The sequence below is a fragment of the Carlito syrichta genome, unplaced genomic scaffold (assembly GCF_000164805.1).
Source record: "Carlito syrichta isolate Samal-C Ts95f unplaced genomic scaffold, Tarsius_syrichta-2.0.1 Scaffold315953, whole genome shotgun sequence".
In the NCBI taxonomy this organism is placed as follows: Eukaryota; Metazoa; Chordata; class Mammalia; order Primates; family Tarsiidae; genus Carlito; species Carlito syrichta.
The window spans coordinates 10,529-37,213 of NW_007260049.1; the positions used below are offsets into that span (position 1 = coordinate 10,529).

The 26,685-nt window shown below is 43.0% G+C and overlaps 1 protein-coding gene across 1 annotated transcript in view; it reads left to right on the forward strand.

The window, feature by feature from the left end:
* Positions 1-2,684: 2,684 nt before the first annotated feature.
* Positions 2,685-26,685, forward strand: part of CCDC180 (coiled-coil domain containing 180) — a gene marked incomplete at its 5' end in the record, with an annotated part of 117,230 nt that continues 93,229 nt past the window's right edge. The window contains 4 exon segments of the mRNA XM_021706715.1: positions 2,685-2,855; positions 21,373-21,448; positions 23,561-23,661; positions 26,293-26,423. Of these exon segments, the coding sequence (XP_021562390.1) occupies positions 2,685-2,855; positions 21,373-21,448; positions 23,561-23,661; positions 26,293-26,423 (479 nt within the window).

The following is a 26,685-nucleotide window of genomic DNA, read 5'->3' on the forward strand; positions in this document are numbered from 1 at the left end:
GCCAGAACAATCCTCAGCAAAAAAGGCATAGCAGGAGATATCACATTGCCAGACTTCAAACTTTACTATAAAGCTACAATCATCAAAACAGCTTGGTATTGGTATAGGAACAGGCATATAGATCAATGGAATAGAATTGAGATTCCAGAAGCAAAACCTCAATTTCTCAACCAACTCATCTTCGACAAGGCCTCCACCACCTACCACTGGGGAAAGGAGAACCTATTCAGTAAATGGTTCCGGGAAAACTGGCTGACCAGATGCAGAAGATTGAAACAGGACCCCTATCTATCCCCATGCACAAAGGTTAACTCAAATGGATCAGAGACCTAAAAGTAAAACCTCAAACCATAAGAACCTTAGAAAATGAAGGAAATACCCTCATGGAAATCGGAACTGGCATCCAATTCCTGAACAAAACCCGAAACCCACAGGTCATAAGAGAGAAGATAGACAAGTGGGACCTCATTAAACTGACAAGCTTCTGCAAGGCCAAAGAAACCATCAAGAGAGCAGGGAGACAGCCTACAGACTGGGAAAAAGTATTTGCCAGCACCAGGTCTGACAAAGGCTTAACATCCTGGATCTAAAAGGAACTAAAACATGCTAAAAAGAAAAAAACAAACAACCCCATTATAAAATGGGCAAAAGATATGAACAGACATTTCACAAAAGAGGACATCCGAGCAGCCAACAAACACATGAAGAAATGCTCAACCTCACTAATTATCAGAGATGCAAATCAAAACCACACTGAGATACCACCTAACTCCAGTCAGAATGGCAATTATCAACAACTCAAAAAATAACAGCTGCTGGAAAGGGTGTGGTGAAAAGGAAACACTTCTACACTGTTGGTGGGAGTGTAAACTAGTGCAACCTCTGTGGAAAGCAGTGTGGCGATTCCTAAAAGCTCTAAATATTGACCTCCCATATGACCCCGCAATCCCCCTACTGGGAATATACCCCAAAGAACTCAAATCACTCTATAAAAAAGATACCTGCACATGTATGTTTATCGCAGCGTTGTTCACAATAGCAAGAACCTGGAAACAACCATGCTGCCCATCAAAAGAGGACTGGATTAAAAAGTGGTACATATACACGATGGAATACTACGCAGCCATAAAAAAGAACAAAATCATGAATTTCGCAGCAACCTGAATGGAACTAGAATCTATAATACTGAGTGACCTCTCACAGAAACAAAGATCCGAGTATCACATGTTCTCACTCATATAATGGACCTTGAACATCCAATGTAATATTATAAGAAAATGACTGACTGTACTGGGAAACTATGGGAGAAGATGGGATTAACAGTAGCAAATATCTGTCTGGGGATTGGGAAACACCTCTTATCAACAGGGTGCCTGAATGAAATGTAATTGTACACCTAACACTTAACTGTACCCCACAAACCCATAATAAAAAATAATGATTATGAAAAAAAAAGAAAAAAAGAAATATGTAAACTATGTAACTACAGTAAGGTTTTGTTTCCTTATTCTATGCCAAAATGCTATAAATAAAGGTGTTATACAAAAAATAAAAAAATAAAACAAAAAGACTTGGAACACATGGTGCTCACAGTTCTTTCACATTCTGTGCACATCAAAAAAGTAAGCCCCACACTTTATTTCTTGATCATGGACTAGTCTGTGAGAGAACAGTCTGTGTAGAAGACTATTTTCTCTATGTGGTGATTCATGGACCCAGGTTCCTTCTATCTTATGATACTATTTCTTTTTTTTTGAGTTAGAGTCTCACTCTGTCACCCAGGCTAGAGTGCAGTGGCATGCTCTCGGTCACTGCAGCCTTGACCTGCTGGGCTCAAGTGATCCTGCCACCTCAGCCTTCCAAGTAGCTGGAGCTACAGGCACACGCCACCACGCCCAGCAAATTTTTTGATTTATTGTAAAGAAGAGGTCTCGTCAAGTTGCCCAGGCTGGTCTCGAACCCCTTGGCTCAGGCAATCCTCTCGCCTCGGCCTCCCAAAGTGCTGGGATTACAGGCATGAGCCACTGTGCCCAGCTCCTATTTCTTTTAAAGTCGTAGAGTCTGACCAGCAGATGAGAAAGAAGATAGAAAAGACACACTCACTCCTTGACTGTCTTGGCCCAGTAGTGTCACTTCCGCTAACATTCCAAGGGTGAGACCTAGACTGTGTTTGCTCCTAGATGCCAGAGCAGCTGGGGAGTCTGGTCCTGGCTGGGAAAATCCAGGAACAGCCTTATTTTATGGAAGGGGAGAGGAAACATTTGGCAGAGAGCTAGTCAGTTCTGCCATGTGGGTGGGATTTGGTTCTGAACTTGTGCCCAGCCCCTTCTCCTACAAGTGGGCTGTCTTGTTTCCAAGACAATCTGGAAGCCAGTGGTCCTCATTTATTACCTTGAGGCAGAGTCCTAGTTTATTGCCTGTCATAATTTTTACAGCTGGTCAAAGGGGCCACAACTGCTGGGCAAAACTCCCACAGCTCAGGGGGCCAGTGCCCCCAACAGGGCCTGAAAGGGCCAACCAGAACCCAAGGGAGAGGGAGTAAGAGAGGTGGTCCTGCTTTTGCAGCATGAGAAGAGGAGGAAGAGTAGAAGAATAGTCAGCCATGTTCTGAAATGAGGAAGTGGACCGCCTGCCTGCTTTCATTTGTCGGGTAAATGTTTGACTGGATGTTTGCTTTTTCTCAGTTTTTGGGTGTCGCGAAGAGAACTGGGCAGGACACAAGCTCACTGGAAGCAGCCATACCAAGAGCCCAGAGGAGCCCAAAGAACAATCCAGAGAAACTTCCTTTGCCAGCATACTGCCCACCGGGACCGCAGGTGGTACTTCCCCATCAAGATGCTTCCAGAAAACACAAGGTGAGCTTTAAGAGACAGGTTTGAAACAAGTCATGCTGGCCAGCCGCATGTTCCTGGCAACTGCCTTCTTTGATGTTGGTGATTAATGGAAGCCGGGAGGAAGGCAGGGTTTAGTTTATCTGTAGGCAGGCTGGCATGGAGAAAGAACCATTGATAGGTTACTGGGTCAGTGAATAGGTTTCCTTTTGTCTTCAGTTCAGAGACACAGAGTGGAGTGGGCAGAGCCCAGATGTGGCGTTAGAGGACCTGGGTTCAAATCCTGATTCTGCAGTTTCTGACAAATCTTTTTTTTTTTTTTTTGAGTTCGAGTCTCACTCTGTCGCCCAGACTGGAGTGCAGTGGCCACTCCCGGCCACCGCAGCCTCGACCCACTGGGCTCTGGCGATCCTTCCACCTCAGCTTTCCGAGTAGCTAGAACTACAGGCACCCTACCACAGGTGTGCTACCACACCCAGCTAATTTTTGATTTATTGTAGAGATGAGTTCTTGCTGCCCAGGCGGGTCTCGAACCCGCGGGCTCAGGCAGTCCACTCACCTCAGCCTCCCAAAGGCGTGGGATTACAGGCTGAGCCACTGAGCCCGGCTTCTGACAAATCTCAAAGCCTCAGTGTTTTCATCCATTAGTCAAATATAATAATAACACTTGTCCCACCCAAACCACAGCTTGTGAAGATCATATAAGAACAAGAAGGCAAAAATTGGAGATCTGTAAAGCCCTGCCCAGATGGCAGAAGTTAAGCATTCTTACTCTAACCTCTAAACATTTAAGATTCAAGAACTGAAAAGGCTACTTTAAAAAATAACAACAAAAAAAACCCATTGTCTTTTGGTGTCATAGCATCTGTTTAGAATGTTGAGGGATAAGCACTACAGAGAATGAAAGGGAGAAAATCAACCATGAAAACAGGAATAACGAGAGTCACTTGGAGGAAGGGGGTATCTAGCGGGAGGGTCTGAGAGCAATGGATGAAACAGACATGTGGCCAGGAATAGACCAGAGTGGTGCCTTGAAGGACAGGTGGACAGAGTGTGTTGGTGGCGGGGGGGGTTCAGTTGGAAGTTGGTAGAGCCTGGAACTGGAAAATCTAAGAGGATTGGTTGTTTCTCCCCCTCTCTCCAGCTGGGTTCCTTGGACTGAGAGAAGGGGAAAGGCTAAGGCCACAGGGGGAGGGATGTGGTCAAAGAATAGAGAATGAGTAGGTGGTAGGAGCTTGGACAGGAGGCTACTGCCATAGTCCGGACAAGCAGAACGGTGACCTGGACAGAGGTGGTGGCTATGTGGGTAGGAAGATGTGTCTGGATTCAGCAGGGATTGGAGAGGAAGGAACAGAGGATGACCCTGGGTCCCTGATTTGAATGAATGGGTGGGTGGCGGTGCCACTCTTGAGATGAGGACCCCAGGGGAGGGAGAAGGGGAATTTAGTTGGGACAGGTTGAACTGAGGTGCCCAAGTGACATTCAAAAAGCGATAACCAGAAGGCAGGTAATTGGCCCTGTGGTCTGGACTCAGAAGAAAAGTCTGGGCTGGACCCAGAGAACACAGCCCACCCCTTAATACCAGTTATGCCCCCTAGAGTCTTGACATTCCTTTGAAGTGAGCATCATGCTCCTATGAGTCCATTCATCCCTCCCAGGGCTCCTCTCTACCAGTATCCTCTCCTAGGATACGGTTCAGCTTGTCACAGGGTAGGGCTCAGGCCTGAGCATAAGACAGATTTGTCTACCAGTGAAGAGGAGGGGATCACTGTCCCCTCCAAGGGTCCTAGACATGAAACCTTGATCAATGTCTTAATGTCATTTTGGTGCCTGAATATATTTCCTGTTTAGGAAATATAAGAAGGGTTCAATTTCCAACTCTGCCATCCACTAGCTAAGTGACTTTGATCTTACAGAACCTCTCTAAAGCCTCAGTTTCCTCATCTGTAAAGTCAGAATACTAGTTCATGCTGCATACATTGTGAAAGAATTAAATGAGATAATAAATATAAGAACCTTAGCCCAATGTCTAGTTCATGATACACATCCATAAATGATAGCTATTATTGTTATTTTTTATTAAGTGAAACAAAATGAAAATTAATGGTTCTTTGTTGGGTGGTTAAGAAAAGGGAACCAGGCATGGCAGAGTGTTCCTGTAATCCAGCACTTCAGAAGACCAAGGTCAAGTTTCAGAAGTCCAAGCTTCAGAAGGCCAAGGCCAAGCTCCTCCCTCTCTCCCTCCAACAATTAGAAGGAAGCTGGCTTACCAAAAACCTTGGTATAGACCAGTTGCTCATGGTGGCTTATGCCTGTAATCCCAGCAATTTGGGAGGCCAAGGTGGGAGGATTGTTTAAGGTCAGAAGTTTGAGATCAACCTGGGCAACACAGCGAGACCCTGTCTCCATAAAAAATAAGAAAATTAGCTAGGCACGATGGTGCACCTGTAGTCCTACCTATTCAGGAGGCTGAGGTGGGAGGATCCCTTGAGCCCAGGAGTTGGAGGCTGCAGTGACTATGATCGCACCACGGTACTACAGCCTGGGTGACAGAATGAGACCCTGTCTCTAAAAAAAAAAAAAAAAAAAAAAATGGCAGGAGTAGAAAAAGAAGAAAGAGATTTTGTCTTTTTCAATCACCAATTTTTTTCATAGGCACACTCTGAACTTTTCAGACATGCATGAAAACCCCCATGGACAACGTGTAAGGTAGGGTATAGTCCCAGAGCTGACCATCCCTAGCTGAATGTACAGTAAGGTCAACATAGGGACATCAAGGGAAAGGCAATGGGCACAGATATCTAAATACACAGAGAAGAAGAGAAAAATGGAATAAAAACAAGATGTTTCATGTGTATGCATCATTGCAGAATCCTCTAATCCTCAGAGAGTCACAGAAAGTGGCAGACACAGGGACAAGCCAACAGAGAGTAAGAGAAAGACAGACAGAACTGCATATGTCAGGCTGAGAGGCAGGCCTGACATAAAGAAGAACGAACTGGGAAGAAAACAAAAAAGACAGGCAGCAAGGCTATATGGGTTTTGGTATTTGTGAAGTTCCCCTTTTTTTATTTTAAAGATTTAAACTTTTTACTATGAAAACATGCAAACCCATACAAAAGAAGAGAGAACTTAATGAACCCCCACCTACCTACCAACCAGCTTCAATAATGATTAACAATTGACCAATCTTGTTTCATTGCTACCTTATCCCCTCCCACTCCTTCCCATATTGTTTCATCATGGATTTAGTTTCATTTTTGTATCTTTTAAAAATTTTTTATTTTGAGTCAGGGTCTCACTCTGTTGTCCAGGCTGGAGTGCAGTGGCATGATCACAATCACAGCTCCCCGAAGTCTCGACTTCCTGGGCTCAGGCAGTCCTTCCCCCTCAGCCTCCCAAGTAGCTGCAACTAAAGGCGTGTGCCACCACACCTGGCTAATTTTTTGATTTTTTGATTTTTTTTTTTTTTGTAGAGATGAGGTCTTGCTCTATGTTCCTCAGGCTGGTCCTGAACTCCTGGGCTCAACTAACTCTTTTGCTTCAGCCTCCCAAAGTGCTGGGATTATAAGTGTGAGCCACTGTACTTGGGTAGATTTCACTCTTGAAAAGAAGTTTGCATTCTCCCATTGCATGCTTAAGCCAAGCACAGGTGACCTGGTACCCAAGTTCACTCTTAAACCTTCACAAGCGTCTGCCAGTCTCTCATCTCCATTCTGAACTCAGATTGCCCTGGCCATAGGAGCTGAAAATTATGCCAAGGAATCAGAATTGAACAGTTTGAAAATCCTTGTATGATCATCCAGATTTTCAGAGCTCGAAGTCTAGCTTCCCCACTTTGTAGTTGTGCAAGCTTGGACAAGCTTCTTGATGTTTTGGTGCCTCAGTTTCCTCAGTTTGAGAATGCAAACTTCATGTGATGCATACACATGAAACATCTTGTTTTTATTCCATTTTTCTCTTCTTCTCTGTGTATCTAGATATCTGTGCCCATTGCCTTTCCCTTGATGTCCCTCCATTCTGTGAAATGGAGTGATAATAGTACCTTTCCCATAGGGCTGCTGTGAGGATGAAATTAGTTAATAGACACACATAACCTTGAAACATAGCTTGGCACATATAGCAGGCCCTCAAGGGACGTCAGCTTTCTTTCTTTTTTTCTTTTTTTGAGTTGGAGTCTCACTCTGTCGCCCAGACTGGAGTGCAGTGGCTGCTCCTGGCCACTGCAGCATCGACCTGCTGGGCTCCGGCGATCCTTCTGCCTCAGCCTTCCAAGTAGCCGGAATTACAGGCATGCGCTACCACGCCCGGTTGATTTTTTTATTTATTGTAGAGATGAGGTCTCGCTGCCCAGACAGGTCTCGAACTCGCAGGCTCAGGCAATCCACTCACCTCAGCCTCCCAAAGGTACGGGATTACAGGCTGAGCCACTGAGCCCGGCTGGATGTCAGCTTTCTATCCATCCATTTAGGAAACATCAGTAAGCACCTACTGTTGTTAGAGTTATGGCCAGGGGCAGAGTACCTAGAGCTAAAAAAGAAGGGTGCCTGCCCTCAAGGAGCTCCCCATCCAGTGGAGGACATAGCCCCATGAAAAGACGGTTCCAAACAGTATACTGGCTGCTGTGACTATGGGGTGTTTCTCAAGCAACCTATCTCCTTAATTCGGAAGTGACCAAACCAAGACCCAAGGGTCCCTCAAGTCTCAGGAGCCACAGTGCTTAGCAGCAGAGCTGGGTTGGACTCAAAGCAGTTTTTCCTGGCCAGGTCTCTTCACATGAAGGCTTCAAAGGAGGTCAGCAGGTCAGGAGGGCAGCTGGGCCATTCTGGGCAAAGGTGTGGTGCTTTGGGCCACTCTTCCTGCAGCACGGAAGTACCACACTGGTCACAAGGGCCAGGAATGGGAGGACGCTCTGGCTACTGGTTAACCAGATGAGAGACTGATGTGGTGACAGGCCCAAGGGCAGGGGAGTCGCTGACACCTGATCCCAGCAGAAGGCCAGGGATGCCGGGCCAGCCTGGCTGAGCATGGCTGTGTGTGGCACTGGGCTGAGGCTTGGGGACAGAAGGCAGAACCTGTGAGGAGCGGCAGAGGCTGCCACTGCTCAACGTGGAGAATGGCTCCCCAGACCCTCTGGAGACAGGGGAGCAGAGGGTCCAGGGTCTGAGGAGGCAGAAGTACAACCTGCAAGAGTGCTGTGCAAATCTGCGAAAGGAAAAACTCCTTTCTTTGGTCATAGACATTCAGAAGCAGGGAAAGTATGGGAAAGTGAAACATGAGGCTTTGGGCAGAGAGGCCTTGCACTTGACTCTTGTATCGAGTCCTCACAGTATCCTAGGAGGCATTGGATCCATTTTTAGGACCAGAAGAGTAAGTCCTAGAGAGTTGGCGCGTGTGGAGCTGGGTCTTGCTCTCAGGTCTGCCTGGCTCCAAAGTTTGTGCTTTTCCCACGGGGTGCTGCTGCCTGGCAAGATGGGAGGGTCAGCCTGGGAGGTGCAGGCTTCCCACTCCTGAACATGCCTAAATGGGGCTTCAGGGCCGCCCTGTGAGGGTGGAACAGTGGAAAATGCAGAGGCATTCATACCTCAGATGAAGTGTATTCCAGAGCCTCGAGTCTCTGACTCCATGGTAGAGGTTGAATGGGAAGCAGTGCATCCTGGATGGGCAGGGTACAGCTCAGCCACACGCAGATCAAGCACACACATGCAGTGTGTGTCTCCCACACGTACGTCCTTCCTTCCTTCCTTCCTTCCTTCCTTCCTTCCTTCCTTCCTTCCTTCCGTCCGTCCGTCCTTCCTTCCCTCCCTCCTTCCTTCCTACTTTCTTTCCTTCCTTCCTCCCTTCCTTCTTTACTTCCTTCTTTCCTCTCTCTCCCTCCCTCCCTCCCTTCCTTCTCTCATTCATTCATTCCTTTAGCGAGAACTTGCTTGAGTTTATTATGTACCTTGTCCCAAGTCCAAGGTAGGGGTAAGGCGGGGGATAAGCGGAGTTCAAAGTTGCAAACAACATGTTCCTATCCCTTGAAAAGCCCAGGACCTAAAAGTGAGGGATTAGACATGAAAAACGTCCCCCTAGCATGAAAAAGTTGTTTTGAGCACTAGAGAGCACTGCAGGCTAAGTTCAGAGGGGCTGGGGGAGCAGCCAGGAGGAAGGCATGCCTCTGGGTCAGGGAGGAGCAAGGACAGGAAGAGAGGCCATGAGGTCTGAGCTACACTTTCCAACTGACCTCATTAGCTGTTTTCACATCGAGCAGGGCATGGTGTTCAGGATCCTGCGGTGCAAACACACATACTTGCTGAGTGAGTCAGAGGCCTTCATGGGTGGATGGGCCCCTCGCAATCATCTCATAGCCAAGTTTGATTGTTGTGTTTTTCCAAAAGGTTGGTTGCAACCCATTAGTGGGCTGTAAAATTAATTTGGTGGTTAGGACTAGTATTTTACAAAATGGAATGGGACAGAATGGGAATGAATGGAACCAAATTAGGAGTACCAGAAAATGTTGAGCATAGAGGAGTATTGTTTTGTGAACATTTGCTAAACACATTTGCGCGCACACACGTCTGATCTGGGTCATAGCTGTAACTGTGCGTTGTGTGTTTTATATGTCACACATACAACTGTGACTTGTAGTCAGAAAACCTAAAGATACTGATCTGGTCCAATGTCTTCATTTTACAGAGTAGGAAAAAGAACTTGTGCAGTGCAGAGTGTCAGGAGATGAGGACAGGGTGGGGCACTGACTTTCTCCTGAGTTCTTTACTCTTACTGTCTTTCCTCTAAAACAGTTAATGTTTACCATGCCCTCCAAACTCTGACATCCTCATTATTTTAGGCCATGCTCAGAGCCAGGGCCACTTTTGCCCAGGGGAATGCTGGGAAATGGGTAATAACTGGCTCCCTGAAAAAAAGAAAGCATATATGTACATAAGTTTATTGTAAATTGTACTACTATGACAGATATATTGTACATAATTTGCAAATAATAAAATTCAAATGTCTTTATTGCAAATTCCATATGTCCAATTGATTCTCTTAGAATGCTTTTGTTGACTTTCGCTGAGCTCACATCTGCAGCCAACCTATGATTGCAATTGATGAGTAAGCATAGTTTTGACATGAATTTGAGTTGATATTTTTATTTTTGTTAATCAGTAAGACAAATCAGAAACAACAAAGACAAAATGTAAGTTAGGCTATTTTCCTGAGTGGTATAAATGTATTTGAGTTCAAAAGGAATTATTTTCTCAATTATTTTTGCTATTCTCAATGTAATAGCTACAAACATAGCATCTTGTTATTATTATTACGTATTTATTTATTTTTTAGTCAGAGTCTCACTCTGTCACCCAGGCTGGAGTGTAGTGGCATGCTCACAGCCACCACAGCCTCCACCTGCTTAGCTCAGGTGATCCTTCTGCCTCAGCCTTTCAAGTAGCTGGAACCACAGGTGTGTGCCACCATGCCCGGCTAATTTTTTGATTTATTGTAGAAACAAGGTCTCACCGAGTTGCCCAGGCTGGTCTCAAACCCCTGGGCTCAGGCAATCCTCTCACCTCAGCCTCCTAAAATACTGGGATTACAGGCTTGAACCACCACACCTGGCTTGTTTCACCTTTCAAGGTGAAGAGCCCCAAAGCAGAAAACTCCTTTTTTATTTTTGAGTTGGAGTCTCACTCTGTAGCCCAGGCTGGAATGCAGTGGCATGCTCATGGCCACTGCAGCCTCAACCTGCTGGGCTCAGGTGATCCTTCCACCGCAGCCTTCCAAACATATTATTTTTTAATTTGTATCATTAACATTTTCTCATTACTTTATAGACAATCTGTAAAAGAATAAATTGAGCCCTGATTTGTACTGTTTGCCTCCTGCAGTGGGAATACCAATGTCGATGTTGGTGCTCTAGGGATGTCAGCTGTGAGTTGCTCTTCAGCTTGACTCTCATAGCTTTTATTTATTTACTTAAAATTTTTTTTAACTGACACATTGTAATTGTATAATACATACTTATGGGGTACAATCTGATGTTACGATATATGTGTATGTTATATAATGATCAAATCAGAGTAGTTAGCATACTCATCACCTCATGCATTTTTCATTTCTTTGGGTTGAGAACCTTCAAAAACCTCTCTTGCGATATTTTGTAATATACAATACCTATTTTGTAATATATAATACCTTACTGCTGACCATAGTCCCTTAACTATGCAATAGAATACTGGGATGTATTCCTCCTATCTTATTGTCACTTTGTACCCATTGACCAACTTTCCCCCACCCTCCCCTGTCCCATCCCCTCCCCAGTATCTGGTAACCACTATTCTACTCTCTACCTCTCTGACACCAAATTTTAAAAAGATTCTACATAGGAGCATGATCATGCAGTGTTTGTCTTTCTATGATTCATTTCTTTCACTTAACATAATTTCCTCCAGGATCATCCATAGTCTCACAAATGACAGACTTTCATTGTTTTTTATTGACTAAATAGTATTCCATTGTGGATGCATACCACCTTTTCTTAATCTATTTATTCACTGTTGGACAATGGAAGTGTAGATATTCCTTCAACATATTGTTTTCCTTTTCCATATATATATATACCATTTTCTTTATATATATATATATATATATATATATATATGTATGTACACACACACACATCAAGTAGTGACATTGCTGAATCATATGGTAATTCTATTTTTAAGTTTTTGAGGAAGCTCCATACTGTTTTCCATAATGGCTGTACTAAGTCACATTCCCACCAACAATGTGTGTTTCCTTTTCTCCACATCCTCACCAACCTTTAACTTTTGTCTTTTTGGTAACTGCTTTTCTAACTGGAGTGAGAGGGTATCCCATGGTGCTTTGATTTGCATTTTCCTGGTGATTAGTGATGTCGAGAATTTTTTGATGTTAGCCATTTTTATGTCCTCTTTTGAGAAATGTCTACTATGGTCCTTAGCTTATTTTTATATTGAGTTAGTTGGTTTTGTTACGCTTCTTATATATTGTGGATAGTAACCTTTTGTAGATGTATAGTTTGCAAATATTTCCTCCCATTTTGTAGGTTGCCTCTTCACTCTGTTAATTGTTTCCTTCGCTGTGCTTTTAGTTTGATATAATCCTAGCTGTCTATTTTTTGCTTGTGTTGGAAGTGCTATTGAGGCCTTATTTGAGAAATCTTTGCCCAGTCCACTGTCATCAAGCATTTCCCCAATGTTTTCTTCTAGTAGTTTCATAGTTTTATTACATTTAAGTATTTAACCCATTTTGATTTGATTTTTGTAGATGATGATAAGGGGTCCAATCTCATTTTTCTGCATGTGGAGATCCTATTTTCACGGTTCTTTCCCAAATGTGTGTTCTTGGCACTTTGTCAAAAATCAGCTGGCTGCAGGTGCATAAATTTACTTCTGGACTCTCTATTCTGTTCCATTTGTCTATGTATCTGTTTTTGTGCTGGTACTATGCTATTTTGGTTACTATAGCTTTGTAATATATTTTAAAGTCAGGTAGCATGATCCTCCAGTTCTTTTCTTTTTGATCAGGATTGCTTTGGCTATTTGGGGTCTTTTGTGATTCCATATATCTTTTAGAATTTTTTTCTATTTATGTGAGGAATGTAATTGGTGTTTTGATAGAGATGGCATTAAGTCTATAGATTGCTTTGGCCATTTCAACAAAATTAATTTTTCCAATTTATAAACACTGAATATCTTTCTATTTATTTGCGTCTTTAGTTGTTTTTTTTTTCAATCAGTGTTTTAAAATTTTCAATGTAGAGATCTTTCACCTCCTTGGTTACATTTATTCCTAGATATCTTATTAAGAGATCTTTCACCTCCTTGGTTAAATTTATTCCTATATATCTTATTTTTTTATTTTTTGTAGTTATTATAAATGGAATTGTCTTGATTTCTGCTTTAGTTTTAATATTTCCTTATTTTTGCCAATTTGGGGTTTAGTTTGTTCTTATACTTCTAGTTCCTTGTGGCATGTCATTAAGTTGTTTATTTATAAATCTTTTTTCTTTTTTGCTATGGGGATTTAAACTTCCTTCTTAGAAATGTTTTTACTGTATCCCATAGGTTTTGGTATGATATGTTTTACATTTTTGTTTGCCTCAAGAAAATTTTAGATTTTCCCTTTTATTTCATCATTGACCCACTGGTTACTTAGGAACGTGTTTTTAGCTTCCATGTATTTGTAAAGTCTTCAAAATTTTTTCTTGTTGATTTCTAGTTTTATGCTATGTAGTCAAGAAAAAAATACCTAATATAATTTCAATATTCTTAAATTTGTTAAAATTTGTTTTGTGGCCTAACATATGATCCATCCTGGAGAATGTTCCATCTGTAGTTGAGAAGAATGTGTATTCTGTAACTGTTGGTTGCAATATTCTGTAAATGTCTGCTAGGTGTATTTGATCTATGTGCAGTTTAAGTCCAATATTTCTTTGTTGATTTCTTTCTAGATGATCTGTCTATTGCTGAAAGTGGGGTATTGAAGTCTCCTGCTGTTATTGTATTGAAACCTATCTCTCCTGTCAGGCCTAATAATAATCGCTTTATATATTAGGGTGCTTCAGTGTTGAGTGTATATATATTTACATTTTTTATATCCTCTTTTTGAATGAATTCCTTTATCATTATATAATGACCTTCTCTTTTTGCAGTTTTGTACTTACAGTCTATTTTTATCTACTACAAGTATGGCCACTCCTGCTCACTTTTGGTTTCTGTTTGCACAGATATCTTCTTCCATCTCTTCACTTTCAGTCTATGTTTGTCTTTAATAGTGAGGTGAGTCTCTTATAGGCAGCATATGTACAGTTGGGTCTTGTTTATTTTTCAGTCCATTCGGCCACTCTATGTCTTTTAATTGGAGAATGGGATCACTTTATATTCAAGGTTATTATTGATGAGTACTTCCATTTGGTAATTGTTCTCTTGTAGATTCTTTTCTTCCTTTCTTCCTCTCTTATTGTTTACTGCTGGAGTTTAGTAGTTTTCTGTGGAGTTAAGATTTATTTCCTTTATCTTTCTCACTTGTTTATCTGTTGTAAATTCTTTTTAGTGGTTATCATGAGACCAACATAGGGTCTTATGAAAGACTATTTTAAGCTGATAATAACTTAACTTTGGTTGCATAAAAATACTCTAGACTTTTTCCATCTCTCCACAATTTGTATTTTTGTTGTTTTAATTTACATTGTTACCTACTGTGTTTTCCTTAGCCACTAATTGTAGCTATTGTAGCCATGCTTGTTTTTGACTTTTTTTTTTGAGACAGAGACAGAGTCTTACTCTGTCACCCAGGTTGGAGAGCAGTGGTACAATTATAGCTCACTGCAGCCTCAAACTCCTAGGATCAAGCAATCCTCCAACCTCAGCCTCCTAAGGAGCTAGGACTACAGGTGCACACCACTGTACCTAACTATTTTAAAAAATTTTTTGTTGTTGTGTTGAGACAGGGTCTTGCTGTGTTACCTAGGCAGGTCTGGATCTCCTGGCCTCAAACAATCCTCCTACCTCAGCTTCCTAAAACACTGGGATTATAGGTGTGAGCCACTGCACCCAGCCTGGTTTTTACAATTTTGATTTGTACTTTTCATACTAGAAGATTGAAAGGTTTACATAGCACCATTATAGCACTGGAATATTCTCAGTTTGATTATGAATATACTTCTACTAGTGAGTTTTCTACATTATGTGTTTTCATGGTAGTAATCATTGTTCTTTAACTTCTAGTTGTAGCACCCCTTAAGCATTTCTTGTTGGACTGTTCTAGTGGTGATATATTCCTTCACTTTTTGCTTATCTGGGAAGGTCTTTATTTTGCCTTACTTTCTGCAGGATAGTTTTGCTGGAAATACTATTCTTGACTGGTCTAAACCCCTTCTCCAGCAGCCACTGCAGTGAACTGATAAAGCATGCACTAGTGTCAAATAAAGTTAGAAGTTACTTATTTTTTTCTTTCAGCTCTTTGTCATCCCATTCTTTCCTTGCCTGGAGGTTGTCTGTTGAGAAACCTGTGGACAGTCTGATGGGGATTTCCTTGTACTTGACTTGATGCTTTTCTCTTATACACTTTTAGAATTCTCTCTTTTTCTTTGACTTTTGGCAATTTGATTATAATGTGCCTCAGAGAGTATATTTGGGGTTGAACCTAATTGAGGATGTTTGTGCTTCCTGGCCATGGATGTTCATATCTCTCTAAAGACTTGAAACATTTTCAGCTATTATTTCCTTAAACAAGTTTTCTGTACCTTTTCCTATCTCTTTTCCCTCTGGCATTTTTTATTTTTATTTTTTTGAGTTGGAGTCTTACTCTGTCGCCCAGACTGGAGTGCAGTGGCCGCTCCCAGCCATCGCAGCCTCGACCTGCTGGGCCCCAGCGATCCTTCCGCCTCAGCCTTCCAAGTAGCTGGAATTACAGGCATGTGCTACCACGCCCGGCTGATTTTTTGATCTATTGTAGAGATGAAGTCTCGCTGCCCAGGCGGGTCTCGAACCCACAGGCTCAGGCAATCCACTCACCTCAGCCTCCCAAAGGTGCGGGATTACAGGCTGAGCCACCGAGCCTGGCTCCCTCTGACATTTTTATAATGCAAATATTTGTTTGCTTAATGGTGTCCCACAAGTCTCATAAGTTTTCTTTTGATTCTTTTTTTTCTCTAACTAGGTAATTTCAAAAATCTATCTTCAAGTTCAGAGTTTCTTCTTCTTTCTCCTCCTCTTCCTCCCTCCCTCCTCTTCTTCTTCATCCTCTCCTTCTTCTTCCTTTTTATTTACTTATTTATTTTGAGTTGAAGTCTCACTCTGTCACCCAGGCTGGAGTACAGTGGCACGCTCACAGCCACCCCAGCGTCGACTTGCTGGCTCAGGCAATCCTTTCGCCTCAACCTTCCAAGTAGCCAGAACCACAGGCCCACACTACCACGCCCAGCTAATTTTTGATTTATTGTAGAGATGAGGTCTCACCAAGTTCCCCGGGCTGGTCTCAAGCTCCCGGGCTCAGGCAATCCACTCGCCTCAGCCTTCCAAAGTGCTGGGATTACAGGTTGAGCCACCGAACCTGACCTTTGTCACCCAGGCTGGAGTGCAGTGGTATATAGCTCAGTGCTCACTGAATAGCTGGAACTACAGATGTAAGTCACTGTCATGCCCAGCAAGATACTGTTTTAAGCACTGGGGATAGATACGGGACTGTCAGGCAACACATCTCTATTATACTGTGCTTGTAAAAGTCAGAAAAACATAAAGAAAAAGAAAGTGTCACCCAGATTGGAGTGCGGTGGCCGCTCCTGGCCACTGCAGCCTCGACCTGCTGGGCTCCGGCGATCTTTCCGCCTCAGGCTTCCAAGTAGCTGGAACTACAGGCGTGCACTACCACGCCCAGCTAATTTTTTGATTTATTGTGGAGATGAGGTCTCGTCAAGTTGCCCAAGCTGGTCTCAAACCCACGGGCTCAGGCAATCCACTCACCTCAGCCTCCCAAAGCATGGGATTACAGGCTGAGCCACCGAGCCTGGCTGGACCCCTTTTAAGAATTTGGGATGATGTAGTTTCATAATCTTTTATTTATTTATTCATTTAATTATTTTTACTTAACAATATAAGTAAGCACATTTTTAAGCCACCATCAGTGACAGGCAGAATTTTTATAGTTAGCTGTGTTTTGCTGCTGCCCTGTAGCTACTGTTCATGCTCAGAGAGAGAGAGAGAGAGAGAGATTAGCATTCTCATTTTTAGGATTCTCCCTGATTATTTCCTTAGCTTATATTTTTCAGAAATAGAATTTCTAGAAATGGAATTGCTGCTTTTTAAAGACTCTTGGTATATATTGCAAAATCAATTTCAGAATGGTTCTACTAGTTTACACTGTGACCACCAGTAAATGAAACCAACTTGTCTTAACCTTCAGTAATACTGGGTTATCACTTTCAATAGTTCCCAATTTAATAGATAAGACAACATCTTATCTAAATTTCTTCTATCATTACTAGTTGTATTTTAATTATTTATTGAATATTTGTATTGCTTTCTTTGCTGGTGGATTACTATTCTTTGGGTATTTTTGTTTTGTGGTGTTTTTCTTTTTATCTTTATTTCATTTTTTCTCTTCCTGATTATTTGTTGTGTGATTGACTTTTTTTCTTTCATATGCACTTTTAAGATATTGGTTTGCATTCTATTCATAGTCTTCTGGTAATTAATCATGGATTTTAAATATACTTACTTAGAATCATATTTTTTTTGTAAAACCCAGATAGAGAAAACAGTGTTCTGTGTCCTCCTCCCAAACACGAAGAGAACTTGATCACTGTTGACTTCCTCTGAGCTCCACACCTGTTCCTACCCACCTCCGCCTCCTCCCTCTTCTCATGTGGGATATCGCCTCGTATTTTAGTTCCAAATTACCAGTTCAAACATTTTTTTTAAAGGTATTTTTTAAAAATTTATTTATTTATTTATTTATTTTTAAATTTTTTGAGTTGGAGTCTCACTCTGTCGCCCAGACTGGAGTGCAGTGGCCGCTCCCGGCCACCGCAGCCTTGACCTGCTGGCCTCTGGCGATCCTTCCGCCTCAGCCTTCCAAGTAGCTGAAACTACAGGCATGTGCTACCACGCCTGGCTCATTTTGATTTATTGTAGAGATGAGGTCTCACTAAGTTGCCCAGGCGGGTCTCGAACCCCCAGGCTCAGGCAATCCACTCACCTCAGCCTCCCAAGGCGTGGGATTACAGGCTGAGCCACCGAGCCCGGCTCAAACATTTTGTTTTAAAATAATTACTTGAATAGATATTTAACAGAGTTTTACTAATTTCTCTGTTCATTGTTGCTTTTAAATCCTTCTGCTTCCCCTTGCCTTAATTTTTCTTACTACCCAAGAATTTCTCCAATATTTCTTTTCTCTTCTTTTGAGTCAGGATCTCACTCTGTTGCCCAGGCTGGAGTGCAGTGGCATGATCATGGCTCAGTTTAGCTTCAACGTCTTGGGTTCAAGTGATCCTCCTGCCTCAGCCTCTCAAGTAGCTGGAATGACAGGTGTACATCACCATGCCTGGCTAATAATATTTCTTTCAAGGTCATTTTATAGATGGAAAGCTTTTTGAATCCTTGTGTTTATGAATTTATATATTTAAGATTGAGTTCAAGTAAATATATTAATGTATTTATTATTTAACCAATATTAAATTTACTTAATATTTTATATATTTATAAATATATTGAAATTTACTTAATATTTTACATATATTCTCAGGATCAACAGCAAGTCTTGCTACTTCCTTTGCTTCTTCTTGTTGTTTACAGTCCTCAATCCTCCCAGGTTTATTCTTCTTATAGAAAACTTCCTTTAGTAATTAATTCAGAACGGGCTTGTAGTAACTTCATTTCCTCAGGAAATGCTTCTGTAATTGCTGAATTTTTGGCTTCCTTTTGTGGTGTAGTCTTTCCTCAAATGTTTGATGGCTCTTGATTGTGTGCTCATCTTTGTGGTTGGGATTTCCATGAGACTATTTCCTGCCTGTTTGCTTTGGGAAAAGTGGTAGCTGCCTTCATGTCTAGTATTGAGGCTTGCTGTCAGTGGAGCGGGGCTGAGTGAGATGCCCTGCCAGAGGGAGTTCCTCAGAAGCTTGTCATCTGGTTGCTGAACCTCTTGGTCCCTTCCAGGGCCTTCCTGTGATCTGGGGCACTGCCTCTCTCTCTGTGATCCATATATATGATGCCTGAAGACATAAACCCCATTGTACCTGGTCGGTCAGCGAGGTGGGAGGATATTTGGGCAGAAACATCCTGCCCGGCTGCCCTCTCTGTGTGACCGCATTGCATTGTGCTGTGGTTTGTTACCTTCCCCATTCTGCTTCCGCTTCTTATGCTATGGGTGTGGAGTACATCTTTTTTTTCTTCTTCTTCTTTAAAAAATTTTTTATTTTAAAGATGTGGGATACAATTCAGGGTTAAGTATACAAATGTTTATTATGCAGGTACCCTTGTTGATGAGGTGTGTCCCCCCAGCTCTCCCGGAAGATTCTCAGTACTGCCAATCCTGTCCACTGCCCTCAGCAGTTTCCTACTATTGCCAATCCTTTTCTTACAGTATTATGGTAATTGTTCAAGGTCCGCTTATGAGTGAGAACATGTGATACTCAGTTCTTTGTTTCAGTGATAGATCACTCAGTATTATAGACTCTAAGTCCATCCAAGTTGCTCTGAAGTTCATAATTTTGTCCTTCTATATGGCTGTGTAATATTCCATCGTGTATATGTACCACATTTTTACCCAGTCCCCTTTCGATGGGCAGCATGGTTGGTCCCTTGTTTTTGCTTTTGTGAACAACGCTGCAATAAACATACATGAGCAGGCATCTTTTTCATAGAGTGATTTGAGCTCCTCCCGGTATAATCTCTGGCAGCCCTGTTCTACAGATGGTAAGGGGATTGTGGGGTTATATGGGAGGTAGATTTTTAGATCTTTTAAGAATCGCCACACTGTTTTCCACAGAGGTTGTATTAGTTTACACTCTCACCAACAGTGTAGAAGTGTTCCCTTTTCGCCGCATCCTCTCCAGTATCTGTTGTTTTTTGAGTTATTGATGATGACCATCCTGACTGGAGTTAGGTGGTATGTGGAGCACATCTTAAGTGCTCCCATAGTCTGTGGCCATGTTGGCTGATGCTTTTTCTCTTTACTTTTATTGTTTTTCTTTTGAGTTGGAGTCTCGCTCTGTTGCCCAGGTTGAAGTGTAGTGGCATGCTCACGGCCACCACAGCCTCGATCTGCTGGGCTCAGGTGATCCTTTTGCCTCAGCCTTCCAAGTAGTTGGAACTACAGACATGCACCACCACGCCTGTTTTTTAAATGTATTTATTTATTGTAGAAACAAGGTCTTGCCAAATTGTCCAGGCTGGTCTTGAACTCCTGAGCTCAGGCAATCTTCTCGCCTGTGCCTCCCAAAGTGCTGGGATTACAGGCATGAGCCACTGTGCCTGGCACTTTTTCTGTTTGATCTAGTCCCAATTGCTATCTATCAATCAAGGGCTTCTAGTAGTTTCTATGTCCTTGATAGGTCCCCTTCTTGCTTTCAAGAATGGTGATATTTTATTCCTTCCTCCCTTCCCTTTCTATTATTTCGAGAGATCTATATAGGATGGGGAGACTGATGTATGTGCTTAGCTTACCTTCCAAAAAACCAGAAGTCTGGCTTTTACAGTTTCATCATAGCTGATAGTTTGATCTCATTCTCCCATACTCCGCTACTTATCAGTTGTTTTGGACTGAAGGTTAGACATAACTATGGAGTGTTGGAATTTTAAAGGATTATAGAGGATTGTGCTATGCTCATGGAGTATCTAAGGAAGTGTGCCTCCCTGGGACTTCTGAGGGAGCAGTAGGCTCTGGCCAGGGAAGGAAGCCCAGGAGATCGAATGAATGCTGCAATAGTCAGGAAGGGCATGAGCAAAGATCCGGAAGTATGACAAGAGTGTGCTGTGGTGGTGTCATGAAAGCCAGAGCAGAAAGAACAAAGTGTGGTGGGAACCCCAGAAAGGTGGTATCTCTTCAAAGAGAAGCCATAAAATTGCTGCCACGTACTTCACACATGCGACCCTGCCAGCCCTGTTCTGCAAATGGTGGGGGTTGGAGACAACAAAGACTTCAATAATCTCTCTCCTGTCCCAACAGCTTAGCAGTGGCTCAGGAGTGAGCTGATGTTTCTTGACCTTGGCTATGGAAAACAATGTCCAAAGGTGGATTTCCTATGAAGCTAATGGTACTTCCATCTCCAGGTTCCTTACATGCACTGCACCCTTCCAAGTCTCTGGGAGGGTGGAAGGACCCTACTTAAGTGTTCACATGGTCATATATCTCCATTAAAATGTGATTAAGTAAGATATTTTTGCAATTTTTCTTAAAAATTGCTGGGTGTGGTGGCACATGCCTATAATCCCAGCACTTTGGGAGGCTGAGGCAAGAGGATTATCTGAGCCCATGGATTCGAGAGCAGCCTGGGCAACATGGTGAGACCTCATCTCTACAATAAATAAAAAAATTAGCTGGGTGTCGTGGTGCGTGTCTGTAGTTCCAGCTACTTAGAAGGCTGAGGCAGAAGGATCTCCTGAGCCCAGCAAGTCAAGACTGCAATGGCCGTGAGCAGCGTGCCACTGCACTCCAGCCTGGGCGACAGAGTGAAACTCTGACTCAAAAAAAAAAAAAAATTCCCCAATTATATGAACTTTGGGCCAGGATCTGTCCCTGGCTGTGTCAAGAAATGAGGGAGTTAGTGTCAGTTAGCAGGGAAGCTGAATAGTTAATCAAGCTATAGAAAGAAATATGGAAGCTGATTAATTCACATAAAAAAGATACACCACAGGTGAGCAGCCCTGGTTCTGAGAAAGTGAAGTTAAAAAAAGATCAGATGGTCTTAGTGGGCTACAAGCCGAACTCCTGACAGTGATGCTTAAGGTTAAAGCATTAATGATTATTGCATTTACAGTGACCGATGATGTGAATGTGATTTTTGGCTGTTTTTCAGGACTAGGCAGCTAAATGTCACCTGTGCCAGCTCAGTGGACATGGAGCACTTCCTCCATTACTCTCTCATCCCATCAGTAAGTAAAGGCAGGGGAGGGGTGAGGACTGGAGAGAGCGGGGAGCTGAGCTGCTGCCACACAGGGGCTCCTAAAGAGACCTGAATAGACCAAGGGAGAGACATCAGTTGAGTTCCCTTCTAAAGTCTCTTACATGATGCACCAAAAAGACAAAGCAAAACAAACAAAGCACATATACACACAGACAGAAGAAGGCTTTTAAGGGCCTAAGAGTCAGGGATATTGGCTCTTAGGGGAGTCAAAAAGGCTTTGCTGAGGACGTGATGTTGGAGCTGAGGTCAGTTAACAGATGTAGTTAAGGATATCCAGTCAGAGCAGGGAGTGTGTGCAGAGGCTCTGGAGAGAGGAGGAGGGGAAAGTGTGAGCAGCTGAGAAGGCCAGTGTGGCTGAAGTGGAGAATTGAGGAGTGGAATCTGAGAAGATAGGTAGACCAGGCCAGGTAGAGCCCTGTGGGGCTCTATGCCAAGGAATTTGTTTTTCATTCTAAGTGCAATGGGATGTAATGCAAGTATTTCTGGCATAAAGACAACTTTTTATTTATTTTATTTATTTATTTTTGTTGTTATTTATTTATTTATTTATTTTGAGTTGGAGTCTCACTCTGTCGCTCAGACTGGAGTGCAATGGCCGCTCCTGGCCACTGCAGCTTCGACCTGCTGGGCTCCGACGATCCTTCCACCTCAGCCTTCCAAGTAGCTGGAATCACAGGCACACGCTACCACACCCAGCAAATTTTTTTGATTTATTGTAGAGATGAGGTCTCGCCAAGTTGCCCAGGCGGGTCTCGAACCCATGGGCTCAAGCAATCCACTCATCTCAGCCTCCCAAAGCACGGGATTACGGGCTGAGCCACTGAGCCTGGCTCAGATTTTTATTTTTAAAAGATCACTCTGTTTGGTTGTAGCAATCTGGTTGGAGGTGGACAAGAGAGGAGGCAGGGAGACCAATTAGGAGACTGTTGCAGGGGTCCGGGTAAGAGGCGATTTTAGCTCATCCTAGATGATGGTCAATCCCAGAAGTTCAGAAGGTGAAAACAATAGGACTTCATAGTGGGCTGAGTAAGGGGGTGAGGGAGAGGGAGAGGTTGAGGATGACTCTTGAGTTTCTAACTTGCACAACAGGAAGGATGATGGCAGCCCTCATTCACCAGCTAAAGAAAATTAGAGGAAAGCTAGGTTTAGGGTAGGTTTAAGACACTGAGGTTTTTCATAAAGGCTTTGACAAACTGTTAACACATTAGAAAGAAATGTTGACTGTAGGTGGATATACAGTTCTGGAGCTCATTAGTAGGGTCTGGGCTGCAAATTCACATTTATGAGTCTTCTGTGTGTCGACAATCCTCCAAAGCGTGGGCATCGATGAAATCACCAAGAAAAAGAAGATCTGGTAAAAAGAGTAGTGGTCCTTGGACTGAGCTATAAGTTGGTGAAGAATGATCCAACAAAGGAGAATGAGGAGTTAAGGGGGGAAACCAAAAAAGTATGGAGGCCTAGGGATGAGTGGGCTTCCAAGAGGAGGAAGTGGTCTGCTGAAAGATCAAGCTAGATTCAGACTTCAAGTATATGTTAAATAGAACCACAAAACTGTCATTTTTTAGTGACTTTGACCATAACTGTTTAATAGTGACTTTGGCCATCGCTGAGCAATGGGAGTAGGAGCCAGATTAAGAGATTGGGGAGCCAGTGAGAGGTAAGGAAATGGAGACAGCAAGTATAGGCAATTCTCAAGAAGTTTCTAGTAAAGGGAGGAGAGAAAAAGGGTATCAAGTGTGTGAACATGAGTGAATCCATAGGAAAAAGAAAAGAAACATTTGCAACCTGACAGTTATTAGTGCCTTTTTATAGATGAGGAAACTGAGGTTCAGGGAAGCTAAGTCTCCCTCTCAGCCAGTGTGTTAAGAGACTAGATTTGAATCTCTGTCTGTTCAAAGGACAGCTCAGTACAGAAAATTCTGGTAGCTCGAAGGTACATGCAGCTAGCCTCCTGACTCTGGAGTTTGAGGTGTCACAGGCATTCTGAGCACTCTGCCCATGCATACATTTGTTTTTAGTGAGGGCACTGAGGTCACGCTAAGGATGAACATTCCTACTCACTTCTCTTCTTTCCTTATAGCTTTTCATCATTTTGGTCTTGTCCTTCCTCCAAAGACGAGAGCATCGTAGACAGAGGGATGATACCTCTTATCTACTGGGGAACCACTTTGGAATCATCATGTGAGTTGAATCAGGGTCAACCTCTACAGCTTGGGGAACCCTGTGGTTGGAGCCAACACCAATTTTAAGGCCAGACAGCTCTCAGGGTGCCTCCCCCATCACCTCTACACCACCAGGCACAGCCCTGCCCCTCCCTGACCCAACCCAACCAAAGCTCTCAGAGTTCAGAATTGGCTTCCAAGCCATTGCAACCCTCAGCACCCAGGGCTGCCCAGATATGCTTGAAACCTCTCAAGGAGACTCAGACCACTATGAGAAATGTCTTCCTACACTCAGGACTCTGACTGCATCAGAAGGCAAGAGGAAGAGGGTTCCCTGTGACTGGAGGCAGCAGGGCATCTTGGGATGGTACAACGAACTGTGTGCCAGTACATCTTGGTGACCAGAAGAGCTTCCAAGGCCTTTCTAGCTCTACGATTTTCAGTCTCTGCACCCCTTTCACATTTTTTCCTGAGTTCTAATTGTTCATATAGCTGCCTCATCACTCCTTATCATCATCAACATCATTGTCATGCAGTTAGCATTTATTGTCACTGTCTATGACCCAGGCACTGAACCATTTGCTTTGCCTACATTACTTTGCCAAACTCTCTTGCCAATCTGGCATGGTGGAAGTTATCCACTAAAGCTTGCTTACATTAAAAGATAGGGAAGGATTTTTAAATATATTTACAGAGATCTCACAGAAACTGACAAACATGGAACTAAATCTATTAAGATATGAATCTGTGGAAGATTGACTCTTTCTCTCTCTGCTCCTCTGTGTCGCTGGGGTCCCCCTCAGCACCATGTTACTATTTTTCTCTTTGACTTATAATCTCTGCTTCCCTATAACCTTGACTTTCCTCTAGCATTGCCTCTTATCCCAACTTGGTATGACTTCCAGACAGGACTTTAACAGCTAACTGGCTCATGTCCTCAGGGTCACAAATCTAAAATATAAGACCAGACATGATTGACCCATCCAAAAACAGGTGATCGCCCATAGATCAGTCAGCTGTGACCAGGGAGGCAGGATTATATAGGGTGGAAAAATTTTTTATTTTATTTTTAATTAAAAAAATTTTTTTTTTTATTTTTTGAGTTGGAGTCTCACTCTGTCACCCAGACTGGAGTGCAGTGGCCGCTCCCAGCCACCGCAGCCTCAACTTGCTGGGCTCCGGCGATCCTTCCACCTCAGCCTTCCAAGTAGCTGGAACTTCAGGCACGCACTACCACGCCCAGCTAATTTTTGATTTTATTGTAGAGATGAGGTCTCACCAAGTTGCCCAGGTGGGTCTCGAACCCGCGGTCTCAGGCAATCCACTCACCTCAGCCTCCCAAAGTACTGGAATTACAGGCTGAGCCACCGAGCCCGGCTGAAAAATGTTTTAATCTATCCTCTTAGGGTGTTTTTTTCTTTTTTTACTGGGCCTGATAATTAAACCAACATAAGAGAGATGAACAATAGCAAAGCATACACATTTATGTATTTGTTTGTTTATTTATTTATTTAGAGTCAGAGTCTCACTCTGTTGCCCAGGCTGAAATGCTGTGGCAAATTCATGGCCACTGCTGCCTCGACCTGCTTGGCTCAGGTGTTCCTTCTGCTTCAGCCTTCAAAGTAGTTGGAACTACAGGCATGCGCTACCAAACCCAGCTAATTTTTAAAAAATTTATTGTAGAGATGAGGTCTCGCAGTGTTGCCCAGGCTGGCCTCAAACCCGTAGGCTTAGGCAATCCTCTTATTTCAGCCTCTCAAAGTGCTGGGATTACAGCCGTGAGCTACTGAAACAAGCAGAAAATTATTTATTAATAAGTTTTACATGGCACGAGGGCCCTCATAAGGAAATCAAGACCAAATAATACAGTTAGAGTTGAATGTATATACACTGAATTAGACAAAGAGAAGTAAGCTATAAAAAAGCAATTAAATAATTAGAAGAGAGATTAGAAGGTAGTTATTTTAATAAGGTCTATATAGAATTCTCTTGACCTCAACATCCTGTCCTTAAGGATAAGAGTGTTATTTTCCTTTTGCACAAAGAGGGCTTTTTCTACATGGGAATTTAATCTCCTGTTTTAAAGAAACAGTGTGAAGGCCAGAGTGATCTTGTGTCTGCTATTTTTTAAGTGTCTAACTCAAAGTAGTCAGTATGCCAGAGTGGCATATTTTGGGGTAGCATATTATTTGCTTCTTAAATCACATGGTACCAGCACAACGAATGATACCCAGGCCCTCATCAAGGATATTGGAAGGAAGAATTTGTATAGAATGTGGCTAGGTACAGGGCAGGCTTCTCCAAGCTTGACTCGGACATACTCCTTGTTTTGCTCTCTCGATTCATACTGCCTGTGTCTCTCATAGATGGAACTCATTCCATTTTGCTTTGTGTCATGGCTACTGGTGTTCTTGCTTGTGGCCTTTACTAGCTTTGGAGCTCCTCCAGGACAAGAGTTTTGTCTTCCTCACTTCAGTATCCTAAATCCATTCTAGCACCAGGCCTGGCACAGAAGACCCCCAAGAAATGTCAGTTGCAATTAGTTCTCTACCCAATAATTCCTCCTCAGGGTGAGATCTGCTTTGGAGATGACCTGTGGAAATGTCTCAATCTACCTTCTAGCCTCATAAACTGTTTCTGTTTTTCACAGGCCTTTGGATTTTGTGAGCGCTTTTAGCAACCGATGGTCCTATGGAATTGCTTTTGGGGCCACAGCCAACAAGGTCATGTTCTTGTTCTCAGAAGGCTACAAGCCCCTGCAGGTCCCGCAGTGGGCCCAAGGTACTAAGGCTGTCTCATACCTGCTGAGAACATCGTCAAGGAAACTCTTGTTCTCAGGACCATGTGTCAGGGACTCTCTGGGATCAGAGGACAATCTTTTTGAACTGTCATGTTCTTCCCAGCCTGTGATTTGCCCAACCCCCTCAAAACTTGTTTGTGGCGATTTCCCCCAGCTAGATTCAGAGGTCCTTTAGACATGATGTGACAAAGACTCAGAAAACCTCATCCAACCTCTAAAATCTCCCCTGAGTCATAGTTATGC